This window comes from Bactrocera neohumeralis, chromosome 6 (assembly GCF_024586455.1).
Source record: "Bactrocera neohumeralis isolate Rockhampton chromosome 6, APGP_CSIRO_Bneo_wtdbg2-racon-allhic-juicebox.fasta_v2, whole genome shotgun sequence".
In the NCBI taxonomy this organism is placed as follows: domain Eukaryota; kingdom Metazoa; phylum Arthropoda; class Insecta; order Diptera; family Tephritidae; genus Bactrocera; species Bactrocera neohumeralis.
Genome location: NC_065923.1, coordinates 32,045,227 through 32,063,943, shown reverse-complemented (window position 1 = coordinate 32,063,943; position 18,717 = coordinate 32,045,227). Strand labels below are relative to the sequence as shown.

The following is an 18,717-nucleotide window of genomic DNA, read 5'->3' as shown; positions in this document are numbered from 1 at the left end:
TTTGAGCATCATACCTTATGTAACTGAATGGATGTATTGACGGTGGAGTAAAAATTCCACACTCGACACACATTATTCTAAAAATGAAATATTGCAGATATTTTGAGGAAGTAAATGTATCGAAACATAAAATATTGTGTCACATATTATCGCAATCATAATAATAATCATATATCATTATATGAATTATAACACAAATACCAAGGGAACTGAATCAAAGCGCTTGCGGTACCAAGAGTTCATCGGTAGCGTCGATGGCAACCTGGATACCGTAAAGCAAAAGCAAATGGCAACGAATGAAGCATTTCCATTATATGATTTTCTATGCTTAATGACTTTTTTATAACCACTCATATTTTCCGAACACCGACAACCACTTATAGTGACATACACACGCACACTTGTACATATGTACATATGTACAGACACACCGTCTTGTAGCACTTCCAACGGAAAGTGTTAAAAATAGTTTTGTCACATAAATAGCGAAACATCTTAGAGATCTTTGGCGCGATCGCCGCCGACATAAACAGCCAAACACACTTATGCACCTTTACTTCGCAGCGCATGGCATGAAACGCTGAGGGCACCATGCACCACTTGCCGCTGTTGTTCCGCCGTGGAAGCTGCGGAGAGTCAAGGCAGCGGCGCGCCGAGAGAAAATCCATGTTATGAATCATTTTATGATTTTCGGAGACAATGTTTCCTTGTTGTTTGGCTTTTTAGGGCGGCAGGCTGCCGATCAAGTGGACGTGTGTGTGTGTGTTTGTAACTATATATAATATATGCTATTTGAAAGAACTATCGGTGGTTGTGGAAAATCGTGCGGCGAAGTAAATCTTCAGTCTTTCCGCGGCCGTGACTAAGAAAAGTTGTGCGTAAGTAAACCGGTGATTTTGGTTATCCTGTGGAAGTGTGAAAATATATAGAAAAATATATAGAATTAGTGCTAAGAAAGTGAAAAACATATCTCTATATTCAGTGTATATATATATATATACATAGTTTATGCTATTTTATTTCGAAAATTATTTAAAAAAATTATATGTACTATATTCTTCACTTCTTGTGCACTCACTCTGCTCTTTCAATTAAATACCGTAGTGCAAATTCACATAATTTTTTTTTAAGTGCTCAACTTTTCCCCCTTTTAAGCAGCAGCTATTTTTAATGCCGAAAGTTTAAAAAAATTTAAGTGTGTGCTATTTTCATTTCAAAATCTCTGCAGAATTCAAGGTGTCGCCAACAAATCTGGCAATGTTTTAAAATCGTTAACAGCCGCGCATTAAAGTGATTTTTCCCGAGTGTTTTGGCTTTCCGCTCGCTAAACTATTGTGATTTGGTTAAGCGCGAAGGATTAGCAGCATGGCTGTGCGCTGTCAACTTGTTTGGCTCGCGATCGTGGCATTAATTGGTGGTAAGTGTGCGCTTTCAATCATTGAATTTAGTTCGGGATTTTATTAACCCTTCAAGTGGCGCTGTGATCGCACAGAACACTTCAAAAATGTATCAGACACTAGTATTATGGTGAAAAGTATATTTGTGAATAATAACGAGCAAATGAAACCCTTTTTAAGGGGGTACATGGGTTTCCTCGGGTAGAAAACAGAACTTTTTCAACATTATTTTCTAATACTATATAAAATGAAATATTTAATTAGAATTTTTTTTGTTATAAACGTACACTATACAAAGAAATTCTGAAATTTTTGGAAAAAAATATTTTAAACACGGCCATTGCGACGCTATTTCCGGTGACCCCTCGGAAAAAAGATGCGGCCGCATTGGCAGAAAAACTTCTTACAGGAACATATAAAATGAAAAATACGTGGTTTAGTTAATACTATGACTTAGAACTTGACGATGGGAAAAAACTGAAAATTGGATTTTTGGCTGACATTTTTACAAAAAAATTAAAATTTCAGTGAAAATTTCGCGACACTTTTTTTTTTTAAATAGTTGTAATCGAAAAAAAATCCTTCGTCCAAGTCTTTAAGAATTATATCTCAAAGACCTGTGTATAAATTCACGAAGATGGGTTGAGTAGTTCTCGAGAAATCTTGCCAACCGGCGCACTTAGCCTAGCTAGTCTCGAGCGCACAAGTTCTCAAGGCTGTATCTCTGAACCTATACCTCGGATCAACTTGAAAATTTAGAACAATATTTTAGTGGTGTTTCATAGTACAATAAAAAAAAACCTTTAAAGAGCGGAGAGGAAATGTAAGAAAAATCGTTTGAACGCGTTCAATCTTATTAATTAAGGGTCGACAATATGGTCTGGAGATAAACACAGCATACGCCACGGTAGAACGAACAAAAGATGTAAATAGTGATTTTAACGTATAGAGGTCGGAAAATTTGGAAGCATTTCAACGTTCAAAACCAAGGACTGAAAATGAGTTAGAAGTGATAAAATTGATGTGATTATTGAAAAAAATCTTTTGTCTCAGATTACCCCAAGATATTTGATTTCGATTACATATTTTAAGACACAATTTCAAATATTTTAACAAGAAGTTAAGATGCTACGTCCCCATTATCGCACATGAGATTTTTTGATAACACTTACCCAAATTCGGAGAAAGCTGAGATTTCAGGCACCAATCATAATAACTGTCAATACTACACTGACGTTTAATTGCATCTTCAGAGTTTTTGAAAATGTCGTTGATAAACAGCACAAAGAGAAGAGCACCTAAAACGCTTCCCTTGTGGCACTCCCGTTGACACAATTAAAGAATCAGATGTCACCTCGTCGACAATAACAATACAATGTCTATTGTGCAAATATTGTATGACTTGATCCACTGCAAGAAGACAGAGTGAAAGCCTAAAGAGAATAACTTTTTAATTCGAATATTGTCTGATACTTTAGCAAAGGCTTAAGAGAAATCTAAATAAACACAATTTACTTGAAATCTAGCGGAGAGGGCAGACATGAAATAATCACTAAAAATAGCTAAATTTGACACAGTAGAGATACTAGAGACAAACCCATGTTAATTGAAGTTAATGATTATTTTAACTTCGAAAGAATAACTTATTCTTCACAGAGCACTAAACATTCTGGAATTTTAGAGAGTTTAAAAATAAGACATAGAGGTGATGCATGTAAATTTGCAGTCTGATATAAAGTTAACAGATAACAGAGACTTTTTGAAGAGAAGCTTGAGAGGTTAAACAAAGGAAAACAATTAGCAGCCCATCAAGATCAATTTTGAAGGAAGGCTTTATATCACAAATAGCCTTGGCAATATCATACTGCGAAAGATACAGTGTGCCAAAATTGACAGTTAAAAAACTGTTAGCAGAAACGTAGAAATAGTTACGAGCTCATCATGTACATAATTTGATTTGAACAGTTCAGTAAACAAAATGGAAATTTCACCAAGAATACAGGCCGACATATCACCCCAGCGTAAAGCAGAAGGAATGGCCGAGCATGCGATTCAGTATTTTACAAAGTTCCAATTATTAAACAGTTTTGTGTAATGTTGAAACTGAATGAAGAAGACATGAGCTTTTGTTAAAGAGAATCTTCTGTTTTACTTATTTTTAAGAATTTTCAGCCGTGTGTGATCCTTAGTATACTAATGCACTTTATATGGTCGCATATCTTTATGGGGATATTATAACGACAAAATTCTTGAATGGATTTCGTAGGATTGGAAAAAGCAGAAAGATGTATTCCATGGACAGATCGAGTCACAAACAGTGAGTTTTGAGAAGAGTGAACCGCAATTGAGAGTTGTTAAGGACTATAAAACAAAGAAAGCAGCCTACCTAGGACATATTATGAGGCACTCTAAGTATGAGCTCCTACAAATAATTATCCAAGGAAAAATTTAAGGAAAACGGGGTATTGGCCGTAAACAACTTTCGCGGCTTCGAAACATTCGACAATGGACAGGAATCCAGAACATTGGCAACCTTATAGATGTGGCGAGAGATAGAGAGAAATATGCTGCGATAATTCAAAATCTGTGATATTTTTTTTTTCTGTTTCAATATACAATATATAGTATATATTTAACATGTAAACAATACATTATTATATTAATATTAAGCTTATTAATATTGTACATATTATTAAATGTTATATAATCGCCAATATTCGAATACGAATAGGCAAATAAAGAAGAAGAAGCTACCATAGCTGGAGTATTGGAAGAAAACCCTTTAAGAAACCTAAAGTTTAACTTATTGCTGAGAAATTGCTGAGATATGTTTGGGATGATACTTGCTCCATAAATTTTCTGGGTTTTTAATATTTTGGGAATTAGATTTAAAATATTCTTGCCAGTCTGTTGAGATATAATAGGTGAGATCCGGTTTGCATATGATTGCGATCCAATTTGTTATGGGGAAGCGGTTTTTGTATATTTATTCTCGTATAAAGTGGTTAATATGATATATAACATAATAAGAAAATATTATTATATAAATTTAATAAATGTATATACCATCTTATAAAATATGGCACTGACTGGTCCTGGACATATGGGCTCAAACCGCGTCGTTAAGTTTTTTTCCAAGATTGATACAATTTCGTTTTTGTTCGTGTGAAGTTTGTTAATACGTACAACTGTGAGCAAAAAATAGTAAGACTTTTTAATTTAAATTTTGCGCGAAAACCCACTCGTCGAAATAATTTTTTCTATGTTGGTATGAATGTCAGTGACATCTATGCCAAACGACACATAAAAATAATCATTAGTGTTTAGTTTACGCGTGTCATTCTAAAGTACATAAAGTGAACTTGGCGATTTTTGCGATGAGTGAAATTATTTAACAAATAGTCGCAATCGCAATCCATTAAATTGCAAGTGCGGCATCAAATTTCTGGTGCCGAAACATTCAGAAGTGTAGACGATGAACCACGTCCGGGACGGTCATCAACATCAACTGCTGATCAACATATCAAAAATATCAGTGAAAACCATTTTGAAATATTATTTGGGCCTAAAAAAAGTGAACGTGCTTTCACTTTGGTTCCAAAATCACTCAAAAAACAAAAAACTCGAAAAACAGTGTCGCGTTAACGTTAGTGAAACAATGCTTTCCGACCACCAGGATGTCATGAAACGTATTATTACTGACGAAGGGTCTTGGATCTATGCTTACTACCCGGAAACAGACAAGTCGGTGGAATATCGTGGCAAAACTGAGCCAGAGCCGAAAAAACACTGTCAGAACAGTTCAAGATCAAGGTTATGTTGACAGTTTTCTTCGTTTATCGAGGTGTGGTGCACTCCGAATGCTTTCCGACTGGTCAAACTTTCAACAATATTATTTAGTGTTATGCAAAGCTATTCGTAAAAAAGCGCCGGAACTGTGGACCGACAACTCTTGGTTTTTATACTTTTGGCTATTCAGCAAACTCAAACGACTGCCCCGGGGAAACAGTTTTGAGTCAATTGAATACATTAAACGTGAACTGATACGCGCATTGGAGGCTATTCCGGAAATTAGCTTTAACAACCGTTTCGAGGATAGAAAAAAACTTTGGCACAAGTGTATTGTGGCCAGCGGGGATTACTTTGAGGGAGCTTATATAGATTTTGAAAAATAAATTAGGAATTTTTAAGTTACGAACAAATTCTTACTATTTGTTGCTCACATAAGTGTAAAATAGTTAATATTAATAAAAAACTGAGGAGTTTGCTTAAAATTTTGTGTTTTTAAGGATTCACAACTACAGAATCGTGGAAAATGTTGCAGAAGTGTTTTGACGACTCTTCTTTACTACGAACACAAGTATTTGAGTGGCAAAAAGCATTCAGTGAAGATCGTGAAGTCATTGAAAACGTGGCTGACTGCACTTCTGTCAACAGCAAAAATGTTAAAGAAAACGTGCTTGAAAATCGTCGTGTTGGCATCAAAGAGGGAGCAGAGGATCTAAATATATTTTATGTGTCGACTCTGATTGAGCTCAAGCAAACAATTTATAAGTGAAAATAATCGTTGAGTCGGTTTAACTCCAAATGCATATCTTCCAAATTATTGTGCCCGACGGTATTGCTTGTTTGAGTGAAAGTTAATCAACATACAGTTCCATAACGTCCAAGCACCCAAGCATCTACATCTATTAGAGAATGTAGAGCGTTGTCTTGGCCAGTAGTCTATACAAAATATAGTGAAGATATCTTGTACAATTACAATTTTTTCCCCAACAAAAACTGGATTTCGATCGTTCAGTTTGTATACCAGCTATATGGTATAGTGGTCCGATATTGCAAGTTCCGACAAATGAGCAGCTTCTTGGAAAAAGTGAGGAAGTGTGCAAAATTTCGGATTGATATCACAAAACCTGATGATCTGTTTTTTGTGTGTATAGAAGGATGGACAGACAAGCAACAAGAGATATTTTTTTTAGAATTATTTACACTCAAACACTTTGTACAAACATTTGTATATCTAATATTAATGCGATGTTATCTAGAATATATAAAAGAGAATTTAAAATCTTGTCCCATTCGAATATGACATCATTCATGCATTTAACTTCAACTAAATTTTCCATTATAAATCAGAACATTTTATAAAACTATTTTCTAAACTAAAATTTATTTTCGTATACGCGTATCACAAAAATAAAATAAGAGAATAAAAAGAACTAAAAATATAAATAGCAAGTAAGGAAGAGCTAAGTTCGGTTGCAACCAAACATTTTATGCTCTTGCAACTTGCAAGAATCAAAGCCAGGGAAATACTTTAAGTTGTAAAACCAATCATACAGAGTAAAGTCAGCGGGATGTTCGAAAATCCTGATATTTGTTATATAGGGGAGAGGACTAGTTTTTGCTCCAATTTATCTATTTTAGGCACAAAAATACACTATTATGAATAAAACACGCTCTCTTGTTTTCATTTGGATAACTCACATATTGGCCGCTATATGCGGTACAAAGTTACTCTCTTCGAAAAACTTATATTAAGTATATGGATGACTCGATTCAATCAGTTTTTGGCATACAGACACATCATTATAAGAGAATGATTATCGCTTAATTTCAGTTATAATGGGTTGTCAAAAAAGTCTTGCGATAATATTATTGAATTTTTTTTTTATTGAAATTGAAATGAATTTTGGATGACTCATGCCCAGCTCTTGACCGATGCTACGGCTGCTACTATGCCGGTCTCTTTCGACCAATTCAGCGATTTTATCGCAATTTTCGACGACAGGCCTTCCGGAGCGTGGCGCATCTTCGACCACCTCTACACCAGAACGAAAACGTTGAAACCATCGTTGTGCGGTGGAAATGGAAACTGTATCGGGTCCATAAACTGCACAAATTTTATTGGCGGCTTGAGATGCATTTTTGCCTTTATCCTAGTAGTACTATAAAATATGCCGTATTTTCTCTTTATTTTGCTCCATGTTTGCGACGCTATAACTCACGAACGACTTAAAAGAAACGACAATCAATCAAACACGTATTAGCGCGTGAAATGAGCTTTCCAAAAAGGTATAGCATGACCCGATGCGACGAATAAAACTAGAACTACGCGCTTTTAGCGCCAACTAGCGAAAATACCGCAAAACTTTTTTGACAACCTATTATATATCACACATTGACCTACATTTTCGATCAAAAGTCAACTATAGGTACCGGGGTCTAAATATTCGGTACCTAGGGGCTTTTATTGGATTTAAACAATTTTTGGTCATAAGGCAGCACACACTAAAGCCATTATTCGTGCAAGTTGTATCACGTTATTGATTGCTTCCTGATTTGTTTACTGGAAACTGAACGAATTAAGTGAAATCTGAAATCGTGCTATATTTAAAGTAGGCGTGGTAGTGGTTCGATTACGCCCATCTACGAACTCGACATTTTCTTTGTACTAAGAAAGCCACATACCAAGTTTTAACGAGATATCTCAATTTTTACTCAAGTTACAGCGCGGACGGGCGGACGAACGGACAGACAGACAGACAGTCAACCGGATTTCAACTTTTCTCGTCACTCTGATCATTTATATACCTATATACAACTATATCTTGCTCGCTTAGTTTTGCTGTTACGCACAACCGTTAGGTGAACAAAACTATAATACTCTGTAGCAACAGCGTGCAAGAGTATAAAAAGGCTCGGAATTCGTTATTTACGATTTTGTTGCGGCAAAGTGAAAAAATCATGTCAGCGAATTAAGAGAAAGAAATAAAGTAGATCAATATGGAATATGCCGGCCGGCAAGCACTTCACTTAAACCTACATATGTATGTATATACGATGTATGTTATATAGTATATTCTCTGCACATGCCCAATCAAAGAGTATTTAATAATCTGGAAAACTTTAAGCCATAAATCAGCAAGAAAATTGGCTCGAGAAATTCTAAAATTTGTGTATGTATGTGTGTGAGCTTAAGAGCATCGCCTCTAAACACAAAGCGAGAGCATGTAAAATGTCTCCGATGCCAATGAGTGGGTGTCACGCTATTTTTGTACATCAATATCTCATTATGTTTATTGCTTTGAGATTATGCGTAAATGCTTTTGAAAATCAGCATAACCTTAAATCAATATTTATTTTTTTTGTGTATTTTCTTATTATTTGTTTCAAAAAGTGTCACTGGCGCGCCATGAGGACTGTGAGAGTGCGCCCTATGCGGAACATTCCACCGTAAAAATAATCAATGAAGAGGATGCTGTGCGCGCCATATATGAATGCGAGGAGGGCTATGAGTTGAGTGGTAGCAACGAGTTGATATGCGATGTGGATTCGGATCTCTGGGATGTTGAGCCGCCAAAATGCGAAAAAGGTATGTAATAATGTTTGTCTATGATAATTAATTCTGGTTTAATAATTAATAAAATTGGTTCATATCATTTATGACACCTTGAAGATCATCATCGATCAGTCATAAAAGTTAATCGATCGTTTCTTATACATATGTACTATATCTGATGCGCGTAAATATATTCTCAAAGTTTTTTTGTTTTGTTTTTCGAGCGCCACCTTGTCAATAACTGTAAAATTTAATGACGCCTTTTTGATCAATCCGAAGGTAATATGGACATTAAATTTGTATACCTTGAATGGGGTATTTAAAGTTTGCGACGAATTTTGTAACACTGAGAAAAAAATATCGGAAGTTCTTTAGAGTTTATATATAAATGATCACTTAGACGAGCTGAGTTTCTCAGAATTTGAGTTGACAATACAGTTTTGAATACGTTTTGTCCGCTTCATAAAGCTGCTCATTTGTCGGAACAGCCGATATCGGATCTTTATACAAAATTGCTGGCATACAAACTGATCAATCAAAGTCAAGTCGTTGTACTTTTTTCGAAGGTATCTTCACGCAATTGGGCGGAGATTAATGTCCAAAACAATGCTTTATTCTTCGAAGAAATTGGGCACATCACAACTATAGCATAGAGCCATACAATTTGGATGGTCGAAACCAATATAAAGATATTTTTATATCCTTTTATTCTATAAGAAATGTGCCTTCGAAGAGTATTAGCTAACAAAGTTAATGTTTTTCCTTTTTCTAAGTTTTCGTTAGTCATAATCCTTGCCTGAAAAGGCACATTATTATATAAAGACTTGACATACAGTTTTTTCAAAGTGGTATGCGGATATGAAGACCTCGATCCTTCTTTTGCTTGCTTGATGATCTCAAATGGTTTCAAGGAGGAAAATACTTCTACTACTTAGCAAACCATTTGGAATTTTTTAGCACAGCAATAATAATATATCAAGATTGATCTCGGTTATATATAATATAAATCGGGATTACCGAAAGTAAGGTAAGGTTAGGTAAAGAGGTCGCTACTAGCATGGATCTCACTTGAATAGCTTATACTCCGTTCCGCCGTGTTACTTAAAAATCCTATACAATCGAACATAAGACCTTGCAAATTGACAAAGCTGTTGTTTGTTGAGATGCCTAATATCAGTTTCGGCTATGTCTTCAAGTACGCAAAGTGTCAAGTAAGAACCTCTACGATTGCGAAAATATGAACTTTGCTAAGCGCAAGTAGTTCAGTAAATCTCCTGCGTTCTAAAGAATGTCCTATCGCAGAGAAGCTAGTCGTCGACGACAAGCGCCAGTGTTAGAACGCATGACTCCAATGGGGAGATCCAGATTATGAGAGAGTTAATGCACACCTCCCTGAAAGAGGCTACACTTCGTAGCAGTATGACTCCGCCACCGCGGTCACTTCAGCCTGAAAGACACTACATTGGTCCGGTGGCCTCAAGCTAAGATTGACTGACAGCTTCTTACAGAAAAGTCTCCCAACCTCAATCTTCTCTCCTAGCTTCGACTTATGCGTGAAAAAGCTCATTAAGTGCATTAAAATGGCATTAAGTGCTATTGCTGGTGTAGTCTGAAGTACAACAGACATGCCATGATAGCCACTATTTGCACTAGTTCCAGCTTCTTAGAAAGTGTGAGCTTTTTGAGCGCCATCCACCAGATGAATACACCATAGAGCATTACTGGCTTGACTACGATTTCATAGAGCCAAAACGGAAATTATTCAGTAAATTGTATTGTCATATTTGGCTAACTGAGTGTGAATCGGTTTCTTGACTGAATTATAGTAGTAGCAACTCGCAAATGATAACTTCATAAAACTAGAATTTTTACCAGGGATCCATCTTTGAAATCAGTAAAAATCTTCCATACATATACTAAAACTCGTCTAAAGCCAAAATATTTTCATTTCAGCTGGGCTCTCGAATGAGGTAAATGCAGAGCGCGCCAAAAAGAAGAAGCCGCAGAATATAATTGAAGACAGACATATTTCTGCAGAGATGGCCGCCTCACTGGATATGACTTGCGTGCAGGCGAAAATTATAGCACCCGATATAAGGCATGGCTTCGTGCAGAAATACGATCGTCGGCGCAAAGGTGAACATGTCTTCCTGGTGGCGGTTTACGCTTGTAATGATAACTTCGAATTGGAGGATGCCGACATAACGACATTATATTGCAGTCAACGCAAGTGGGTAGGCGATTTGCCGACTTGTGTGGCGCTGGGCGAATACACCGATGCGGATGAGGAAGGTGAGTGCGAACGAAATTTCTTGGCAAAACAGTCTTTTTTATAAATACAGTACTTTCACCTGCACAGAATACGACGAGTATGAAGCGGTTGACGATGACGAAGACGAAGAAGACGTTGCAGAGGAGTCGACCGATAATCGCGTAGCACCACCGCCACCACCACCGCCGGCTATCGCGGAAGTTGAGGAGAACGAGCAAGAAATCAGCAATGAAATTGAAACTGCGGCGCACGAAAATACTGCGCAAGAAAGTGAGAGCGGCGCGCCGTCCAATGCTGAGCCTGACGTGCCGGTTACCGATGTCAACATTGTTGTTGCGCCCACACAGGATCCATATACACCACGTTATCTCGATGACAACTGCGGCGCCGACAAAGGTGGTTGTGAGCAGAAATGCGAGCGTTTGCTTTTCCCGGGCGAGAATGAGCCGCGTCTGAAGTGCTCCTGCTTTGATGGATTCAGTTTGGATCCAAACGACTACGCCAGCTGTCATGGTGAGCCTGGAACGTTATAAAGTGAAGCTTAGTATTGATATTATCTTTTTTTTTAGATATTAATGAATGTGAGCTTGATAATGGCGGCTGCGAGCAGCTTTGCAACAATCTACCCGGCTCTTACCAGTGCGCCTGTGAGCAGGGTCTGCAAATCAATACACTGACGGGCAATACATGCATCGGTGAGTGTCCATTAGCATGCTCGTCATTTAAACTGTAACTTGTATTGTAGTTTGTAAACGCTTCATATATCATTTATTTCATACATCTGCATGTCACATCCGTCACCCGCTAAACTCCCGCCAACTCTTCCATTGTATTGCAATCAAACATCTGACACACGCGCTCACCCACAACACCCTCACGCATATCCAAACTTGCCTCAGATATCAACGAGTGCTTGTTACGCAACGGACATGGGCCCTGCCAAGACACCTGCCACAATGAATGGCGCGGCTACAGATGCTCGTGCGAAGGTCTAGCCGGCACGCAATTAGCCGACGATAATCACACCTGCAACGATGCCGGCGAGTGCGCCAACGCCAATGGTGGGTGCTCACATCAGTGCCTCTCGTCGATGGGGCGCATCTATTGTCTGTGTCCGAGCGGCTGGCTGATGTCGACAGACGGAAAAAATTGTGAAGGTGGGCCGCGTTACAAGCTTGGAAAGTCGAAATGACAATTGCTTAATAACATTGAACCTGGTTGAGAGAAGAAAGTGTCAAAATTCATGCTAAATGCTTACTCTGCTCACCACTAATTATACGCTAGTTATTGCTAATTGGTACTCTTTTTTCTGAAGACTGCATTAATCTCACTTTTTTGCAGACATCAACGAATGCGAGCAACCCGAAGTGGCTGCACAATGCGCCGGCGGTTGTGAGAATACGCACGGCTCTTACCGCTGCATACCGGCGCTGAATACGCCAGAAAATGGCGCAGGGGCGACCAATGAAGTTGAAGAAGTGGAGGAAGATGTCAAAGAAGTGGACGAAGTAGAAACAAAAGTCGAAAGTGAGCCCAATGCGGAAGAAGAAAGTGAAGACGATCAGGGCATACGTCGCATTTCGGAAAGTGGCCCTATCTGTCCGGCCGGTTATCGCGCAGGCGGCGAGAACTCAGACAATTGCGTAGATATTGACGAGTGCGCTGAGGGCACAAGCGGCTGTGAACACTGCCTGAACACCGATGGTTCGTACGAGTGCACCTGCCCCGGCGGTTATGATCTTGCCGAAGACGAACGCACTTGTGTCGACATCAACGAGTGTGACGTTATCGTAGAGAGTGAAGACGATGCGGCGGCAGCGCCTACTAAACTGTGTACCGGTGGTTGTGTGAATACGATTGGCTCGTTTATTTGTACTTGTGGCGCTAATGAGCACCTGCTCGAGGATCAACGCACTTGTGTGGCAGACACCTGTCAAGATTTGAATAATCCACAACTGAATAAGACACGTTGCGCGCATCAGTGTGTCGATTTGCCGAGTGGCGTCTATGAATGCGTTTGCCCAGCGGGTTACAAGTTGAGTGATGACTTACACAATTGCGTGGTGGCTGAGAGCGTATGCACCGTGGCGGGCGGCTATGAAAGTTGTGCGCCCGGCGTGTGTGTGCCGAGTGAGGATAACAACGCCTTTAGCTGCGAATGCCCGTCGGGTTATGTGTTTGAGGCGAACCGCTGCCAAGATATCGATGAATGTGCTAACGGTATGCACGAATGTTCACACGAGTGCTTCAACAATTTGGGTTCGTATCAATGTGGCTGCCCGTTGGGCTTCGTTTTCGACGAGGGCAGCAACGAACATGTTTGCGCTGATGTCGATGAGTGTGCAGCGACACCGGAAGTTTGTGGCACTTTGAATTGCGTTAATAAACCCGGCGGTTTCGTCTGCTTATGTGCCGATGGCAGCGAACCTGAGGCCGAGAGTGGCGCTTGTCATATCGCCGATCCCTGCGAAGCGCATCAGTGTTCACACCAATGTATTGCTGAAGGTGTGGGCTTCAAGTGCATTTGTCCGGAAGGTATGTCATTGGCTGATGACGGCTTACACTGCTCGTACAAAGATGTTTGTACTGAGCAAAATAATGGATGCGAACATATTTGCAAGTCGGAGGAGGATGGTGCTTGTGGCTGTCGCAGCGGTTATGAATTGGCTGCTGATGGCAAATCGTGTGTGGACGTTGACGAATGTGAGATCGGCAATGGTGGTTGCCATCAGGTTTGCAAGAATTTTGCAGGTGGGTACGATTGCGCCTGCGAACTGGGCTTTGAGTTTCTCGATGGTCCGCTCAAATCGTTTTGCTTCGATGTGGACGAGTGCGCTTTGGGGCTGCACAATTGCGGCGCGGGTACGCTTTGCGAAAATCTCAATGGCTCGTACACTTGCATATGTCCGCCTGGCTTTGCGTTGGGTTTGCCGCCGGTTTATGCTTCGCTGCGCGCGCTACTCTCATCCATGCAGCCGGCCAGCTCATTTTCCAAAACTTCATCTATCATTTCAACACCAACCATTTCAAACACACACAATTCTTCACCCTCATGCTTAGACATCGACGAATGCTCCATTTCGAACGGAAATTGCTCACATTTCTGCATGAATTTTCCCGGCAGCTTCCAGTGCTCCTGTCCACCTGGCTTTACGCTAAGCTCGGTGGATAATCGCACTTGCTTGATGGTGAATGCTTGCTTACAGAACAATGGCGGTTGCACGCATGCGTGTGACTTCGCAGCCGGTGTGGGTGTGCGCTGCCGCTGTCCGACCGGCTATGCTTTGGCTGCTGATGCGCACACCTGTTTGGACATCGACGAATGCGCGCGCGCGAATGGTGGCTGCCGTCAGCACTGTTACAATACACTTGGCAGCTTTGAATGTGCTTGCAGCGCGGGTTATGAATTATCGCCGAATGGTCTCGACTGTGTCGATATCGACGAATGCGCCAATGGTTTTGGTAATTGTACTTTTGTTTGCGTAAATCTTCTAGGTTCCTACGAATGCGGCTGCGAGGGCGGCTTTCAGTTGGGTGAGGATCGTCGTACCTGCATAGACGTCGACGAATGTGCGCTGGGCAGACACGACTGCTCGCACGATTGTGTAAATGTGGAAGGCGGCTATGAGTGTATTTGTCCGGAGGGCTATCTGTTGGGTGAGAATAAAGCGACTTGTTTGGATGTGGATGAGTGCATTGCCAGCGACCATGGTTGCAGTCACGGTTGCGACAATAAATTGGGCAGTTACGAGTGCAGCTGTCCTGTAGGTCACACATTGGCGGCGGATAAACGGAACTGCCTTGCAACCACTCCGTTGGAAGTTGATGTGCGCACCGATGACCTCGACACGCAGGATACCGCTATAATAGATGTCTGCCTACGCGATAATGGCGGCTGCTCACATATTTGTAATCCAGAAACGGGTTGTTCTTGTCCTAGTGGACTCGAACTCTCCGTAGACGGCAAGACCTGCGTGGATATTGATGAATGCGCCTACAATAATGGCGGTTGTGTGCAGCTATGTCATAATACCGCTGGTGGCTTCCAATGTCTTTGCTCGGATGGCGTAACTCCCGACGATGGTGTAAATTGTGTGACAATCTGTCCGCCGGGCTTTGCAGTGAGCTCTGTGAACCCCAACCACTGTGTGGATATTGACGAATGCGCTACACCTGGAGTTTGTCAGTATAACTGTCTGAATACCAACGGCTCCTACGAGTGTGTGTGTCCGCCAGGTTATGCGCTCCGCAATGGTCGCGATTGTGAGGATATTAACGAGTGTTTGCTGGACAACGGTGGCTGTGTTGGTGGTGAATGCATTAATCATATTGGCAGCTTTCAGTGCAAGTGCTCGCTGGGCTATCGTTTAGCCAGCGATCGTCGCACATGCGAACGTTTGCTTGAGTCTCGCGATCAATGTGCACCCTTTACTGCACCGGCTAACGGTGACTTCCACTGCACGAAATATCGCCACAAGCGCAAGCATTTCTATAATACGCGCTGCAAAGTGTGGTGCAACCAGGGTTACCGGCTGGAAGGACCTACCCAACGTTTCTGCAATGCTTCCGGTCAGTGGGATGACTTTGAAAGCCGTTGTGTGCGTAAGTATTATCAACAGTAGTTACAAGATACACATTGACATTTCTGCCGTTCTACAGCTACCACTTGCCCCCGTCTACATCAACCGATTAATGGCGAGATTGCGCCCGCTGCCTGTACAACTAGCAATGCAGTCATTGGTGAACGCTGTCAGCTGCGTTGTCAGCCCGGTTATGTGCCCATCGGCTTGAGCGTTGCCATCTGCACCGCGGAACTGACTTGGTCACCCAATGCCACCTTCGAGTGTGTGCCGTTGGCGAGATCTCCATTGCTACCTACTTTGCCCGTTATTGGTGCTCAGCCACGTCTACCTTCCGTTGGCGTCGACGACTTTTTCCATAGACCGATATTACCACAAGTGAGACCACCAACTGGTTTTGGTAGTTCCGTTGCTTCACAACGTCCCTACATTAAATGTCCGCGCAATACCACTGTTTTTCTGGCCGATGGCGCCACTACCGCTCATATTATTTTGCAAAAACCCATCACTAATATGGATTACCGTTACATTGAGTCTGCGCCGGCTTGGACCCGCAATATGCAAGCTCATTTAGGTGCTGGTCAACATATAGTGACATTCCGTGGTCAAGATCCCATTTCGGGTAGACGCGCCAGATGTCGCACAATCATCAAAGTGGAGCGTGCTGTTTCGCCAAGCGTGAATTTCTGTACGCGTTCCTTCGAGGTATCGTTGAGTCCGAATCAATTGCAACGTTCGGTGGTGTGGGAAGAACCGCGCTTCGAAAGCACACTGGGTCCACTGAAAAAACTCTACAAATCGAGGGTAAGTACGCAACAGTTGTAAAAGTGTATGCACTTATTATCTGCTGTTATAGATACCCGGCGAACTCTTTAAAGCTGGCGTACACCCGGTATACTATGAGGCAACTAATAAGCAAGGCATTACCGCCCGTTGTGAATTCCAAATTCTTGTGAAAGGTGAGCGATTTATATTTAATTTCTATCATTGAACTAAAAATTGCAATTTCTCATTAGAAGCCAACTCCGCAGTCAGCAACTCCTTGTCTACATTGAGCGTAAGCTACCCAACAGCAGTGCCCGCTGCTCAGTTAACACCCGCACCATTAATGCGTCCACCGTCTCCCCGGGGCTTACAAGCGAAATTACTGCCCGGTCATGAGTCGTTTGTGATGTGCCCCGGTCGTGCGCCGGTTAAGGTTACCGATGCCCAATCTGTAAGTTATTTTTATCCCGAATGGCTGATTCGTGTACGCTACACTTGGCATAAACGACCTGCATGAATTTAAACGCCGCAAACTTTGCTTGCTCTTGTGTTGTTGCTTTTTTAATCTCATTCGCTGCCACATGCATTTATTCGTATATATTATATATCTTAATTATATTTTATAATGAACAGGTGACCTTAGAATACGGCTGCGTCTTGAAAAATATACGCCGTGGATCGCCGCGTCGTCACGCCCACCGCCGTTTGATCGCCACCAATTGGTCCGATTTCACTGCCTTCTAAACGAAGTAGTAACTTAAGTTCGAACCTTTTATAATGGAATTTATATTTTGTACTTACTCGTAGTTAAGTCAGCGATGGCCAGTAAAGTGTATTTAAACAAGAACAGCTTTTGTATTTTAATCTTAAATTTGTATTTGTAATCATACAGTTTGTATTCAATAAAGAGAATGAATAATCATATTGAAAATGTATTGAAGAATCGGTGGTTCATTTTGAAAAAAATTGGATTCCCTTGATCTCGCAAGCGATCTCCTTGTGGATCTCCGAAAATCTGACGGTGAAAAAAAAACTTATTATTAAAATAGATGAATAATTATCGAAGGACTATAGTCGTTCTTGTGTAAAATATGTATACTTTGGAGTGGCTTAATAAATCGAATTATTAACTAAAATCTTATTAAAGGGTAGTCGAAAAATTCTTTTCGTATTTCTAATTAAACTTCCACTTACTTATATTTATAATGAACCAAATATGTACCATTTTGGTCGACCACTTTTTGCCATTTTTCCGCTAGAAACATTGTTCCCGCGGTGTAAAACCTTTCTGGTTTCTCGGCGAAAAACTGCGACAAGTAATTTTCAGAGGCTTCTCTTGAAGCCAACTTTACTCCATTAAGAGAGTTCTGCATTGACCGAAACAAATGGTAGTCCGATGGTGCAAGGTCAGGGCTATATGGTGGATGCATTAAAACTTCCCAGCCAAGCTCTCCTAGTTTTTGCCGAATCATCAAGGATGTGTGTGGTCTAGCGTTGTCCTGTTGGAAGACGAAGCCCTTTCTGTTGATCAGTTCTGGCCGTTTTTTTCGATTGTTTGCTTCAATCTCATCAGTTGTTGACAGTAAAATGTAGAATCAATCGTTCGATCAGGCTGGAGCAGCTCGTAGTGGATTATTCCCTTCCAATCCTACTAAACACTCAGCATAACCTTTCGAGGCATCATTCCTGGTTTTGCGACCATTTGTTGAGCTTCACCACGCTTAGACCATTATCTTTTTGGCACATTATTGTCGTATTTGATCCACTTTTCATCTCATGTATGGCCACAGAAGCTTCAGAAAATGTTCGATTTCATTTCGTTTCTGCAAGAATCGCAGATGTTAACTCGGTCCATTAAATTTTTCACAGACAATTCATGTGGTGCCTAAACATCGAGCTTCGTTTTGTAGCCAGTCTTTTTTAAATGGTCGAAACCGTTTGATGATGAATGTAAAGTTCCATAGCGATGTCATGGCTGCTTATGTGAGGGTCCTGGTCAATCTTTTCTATAATTTCATCGACTTTATCAACGATAGTTCGACCAGAGCGAGGTGCATCTTTCACATCGAAATGTCTAGAACGGAAACGAACTGATACAGCATCGTCTCCGCAAACTTCACAAATATCATTGGTGGCTGGCGTGGCATTCTTTCTTTTTTTATACAAAAGTTTCAAAATATAGCGTATCATCTTCTTCATTATTTTCACTCATTTTTGAACAGCTGACACTTTTTTTTTAATTTAACCGAATTTAATTTTTTTATTTAATTAAAAATTACGATCTCTCCTTTCCAACACTTTATGCTACAACGCAATGTCATTCGTAGCACTGGAGATATACGATTGCAACGACATCTATTG

The 18,717-nt window shown here is 40.6% G+C and overlaps 2 protein-coding genes across 3 annotated transcripts in view; one reads left to right on the top strand and one right to left on the bottom strand.

The window, feature by feature from the left end:
• The window catches only part of LOC126761350 (transcription initiation factor TFIID subunit 4), a 239,487-nt gene that overhangs the window by 146,787 nt on the left and 73,983 nt on the right, over positions 1-18,717 (bottom strand). The gene's annotated exons all lie outside the window — the stretch shown is intronic.
• LOC126761347 (fibrillin-2) lies at positions 1,175-17,291 on the top strand. Of its 2 annotated transcripts, XM_050477417.1 has the most exons (11): positions 1,176-1,417; positions 8,578-8,772; positions 10,693-11,031; positions 11,099-11,524; positions 11,581-11,706; positions 12,353-13,762; positions 14,507-15,613; positions 15,671-16,395; positions 16,448-16,550; positions 16,608-16,807; positions 16,990-17,291. In XM_050477417.1, exons 1-11 carry the CDS (start codon positions 1,366-1,368, stop codon positions 17,098-17,100), a joined length of 4,794 nt encoding a protein of 1,597 aa, XP_050333374.1. In that variant the 5' UTR covers positions 1,176-1,365; the 3' UTR covers positions 17,101-17,291. The 2 variants fall into 2 exon arrangements, with proteins under 2 accessions (XP_050333372.1, XP_050333374.1); XM_050477415.1 differs by having other exon boundaries at positions 1,175-1,417; positions 12,353-15,613.